The following is a 3,064-nucleotide window of genomic DNA, read 5'->3' on the forward strand; positions in this document are numbered from 1 at the left end:
ATAAAAATACTAAACAAAACCAAACTCACTGCTGTCGAATCCCTCCTTGGGTTTCCTAGGTGGTATCACTATGGAAGTAGATTGCCCAAACTTCCTTCAGAGGTATAGCTGGGGGGTTTGAACCACCAGCCTTCTAGTTAGCAGTCAAATGCCTTAGACACTAGCCACCAGCGCTCCTATACTATAAAATAGAGAGTGCTAAATATACGTTATGATTTGTGAAAGAATTTAATCATAAGAGGCTCTTTTCCTTCTCTTTTAGAGGCAGCCATATAAGAAGAAATGAGCCTTTCATTTTGTGGTAACAACATTTCTTCGTATAATATCTATGATGGTGTATTACAAAATACCTGCTTTGTGGATGCACTCAACCTGGTCCCTCATGTCTTCCTGTTGTTTATCACTTTCCCAATATTATTTATTGGTAAGTAAGTTATTATGTATGTCTTATTAATAGCTGAGATTTGGTATAATGTTGTCTTACTTACTCCACTGTGAGAAGTTGATAATGTAAGCCTGTGAGAAAGAACAAGCAACAATTCTGTGTTTTCTAATTATTTATATTGTTGGTGTATGATAACTCTTCAGGTTAAATAGAGGATAATTGCTTGCTTAGAAATGTTCTTCTAATCACAGCAGCTGTTTTTCTAAAAAGAGGGACAGAGGTATTATGGGATAGATTTAATTCATTTATTGAGCACGTGCTTTGTGGTAAGTCAAGGGGATAGAAAATGTTAAGATAGTACATGTGGCTTTAAGGAATAGCCCAGAGAAACAGATCTTTCAAAGTCAAGAGAATTACCCTTTCAAATTGTAAAGTGTATACACAGGAACAAATAGTCCTGGGTATTAACCTGCTAGAACAATGAACTCTTCTTGAGGTTGGTAGGTTAGATTTCATAGAGAGTGATGTGTTTGGGTACTTGAAGAATGACACTTCTTTTTGAATTATAAAATATTTCTAATATATAGGTGACAAAAACTAATATACATCTGCTGAATCACCACTCAAGGAATATAACAAAAAAAATTACAAATTAATTATCTGCATATCACTTCCTGATCCCATTACCCTTACAGCATCCTATATTCTGTTTCTATCCCTCTACAAGAGGTAACTACTATCTTGAATTTGATGTTTAATATTCCCATGCAGGATTTTACTATCATGACCATAAAAATACATAAAAAAAGTTATCAGAGGGATTTTCTTAAGAAAATTAGCATAATTTAACAATCTGTTTTAAAGAAAGGGTTAGAATTATTTGTATGGCTTTCTTTATTCAACAAAAAAATATTTATTTGTTAATATACTTGGCATTATTCTAACAGTGATCAAAGAATTTCTGAAATATAACATGTCATGTAATAACAAAGGCTATCATAACTCTTGGTACATAGTTACTCAGGTTAACCAAATGGGCAAACACTCTAAAAATATTAGGACCACAGTAGCCATAAGTAACAGCTCTAATTGTTAATCATGTGATGCTATTTTTAGGACATTAAGAATACTTTTGGCTAAGAGTAGACATGCAATTTTTTTCACTGTAATTCTATAATTAATGAAATTAGTTTTTGACATCAAGTTAACTTCTTGCTTGCAGAGACTGTGACATTCATATTTTTATCCCTCCCACTTAGCAAGGAGACTGACAAGGGTATTTGATAGAGTTGAATTGGAGAGGACATTATAAAAGGGGAACTAGAGAAAAATGCAGTTTGTTCACTTACAACATTGGCTGCTTGAATTGGCGAGGGGCCATAGATACTTAAAATCTCAAAGAAGTATCAGGTGCAAGGAAAATTACATTGTTGCATAAAAGTTACAGATTTTTTTGGCAAGAGTTTACAGAATAAATTCTAGTAGAATATGTTAAATGTAACTGATGTTGCAATCAATAATGAAGTGCATTTAAGAACAACTAAGGTATAAATTATTTTTTTTCAAAGAATGTTCCAAAAGTCCCATTTGTGTATACAGTTCTTTCCTACAGTATTTCAAGGACAAAACCCATTCATTCTTGAATTATATGGAGCTTTCTATCACCAAAAAATGAGAAAAAAGAGGGATAACACTATACATTTTTTTCCCTATGCATCTCGTATGAATTGGTATTACTCTAACTATACTTTTGAGAAGAAACTAAATTTTACTAAAATGTAATCTTGAATCTTTTCTGCAGTGATGAGCTAAGGATGAACGCAGTGGCACATTATGGGGGTACTGGAGGTTGAGACTGTACTGGGTGACACTGTCAGAGAGGGTAACACCAAAATGACTATGGTAGCATAGTGCCTAAGGCATTTGACTGCTAACCAGAAGGCTGGTGGTTCAAACCCACCAGCCACTACTTGGAAAAAACATGGGGCAATCTACGTCAGTAGTGATACTGTCTCGGAAACCCAAGGAGGGGTCACTATAAGTGAGTTTGGTTTTTTGGTTTATTTTAGCAGAAATGTATTATTTTTTTTAATAAAAAATCCCTGTGTTTAGTTATAACACCGTAAGCCCAACTTACATGTATCAATATACCTACAAAGCTAAAAATCTACGCTAATTTACTTTTTGAACATTCTGATGTACTCTGGTCAGAACTGTCATTATTACTCAATTACAGAACCTTTTGAATCATGGGGTTTTGTCTGTACGTGCTATAAGCACATGCTGGATTTTTTTTTGTTGTTGTTGCTGCCAGTGTTTTTATAGTTGTTGATTTTTGTCAAATTTTAGCTACGATATTGTGTTGATTAGTGTATATGAACCAATAACAATAAATTTTGGGAGAATGAAGTAGTACTTAAAGGAAAAGAAGTAGAAAAATCAAAAAAGGCTTCTGCTCTGTTACTCATAATACTTTAAATAATAATGTAATTCTATATAGAAAGATTTTGTAAAACAATTTTGTTGTAAATATTCATGTAATTTAATAAATATCACATTTAAGCAATTTACAACTGTATTTATCTCATACTATTCTGTGATTAAAGAGGTCTAGTGATGTAGAGCTAACCAGGAAGCTGCCGGTTCAAATTCACCAGCCACTCTTGAGGAAGGAAGTGG

General features: G+C 33.3%; 1 protein-coding gene across 1 annotated transcript in view; it reads left to right on the forward strand.

Annotated features, from left to right (window-relative positions):
- Positions 1–282: 282 nt before the first annotated feature.
- The window catches only part of ABCC9 (ATP binding cassette subfamily C member 9), a 169,307-nt gene continuing 166,525 nt past the window's right edge, over positions 283–3,064 (forward strand). The window contains exon 1 of the mRNA XM_007946781.1: positions 283–424. Within this exon, the coding sequence (XP_007944972.1) occupies positions 283–424 (142 nt within the window). The remainder of the gene's footprint in view (positions 425–3,064) is intronic.

The sequence above is a fragment of the Orycteropus afer genome, unplaced genomic scaffold (genome assembly GCF_000298275.1).
Source record: "Orycteropus afer afer isolate SDZICR_OR568_19922 unplaced genomic scaffold, OryAfe1.0 scaffold00171, whole genome shotgun sequence".
Lineage (NCBI taxonomy): Eukaryota > Metazoa > Chordata > Mammalia > Tubulidentata > Orycteropodidae > Orycteropus > Orycteropus afer.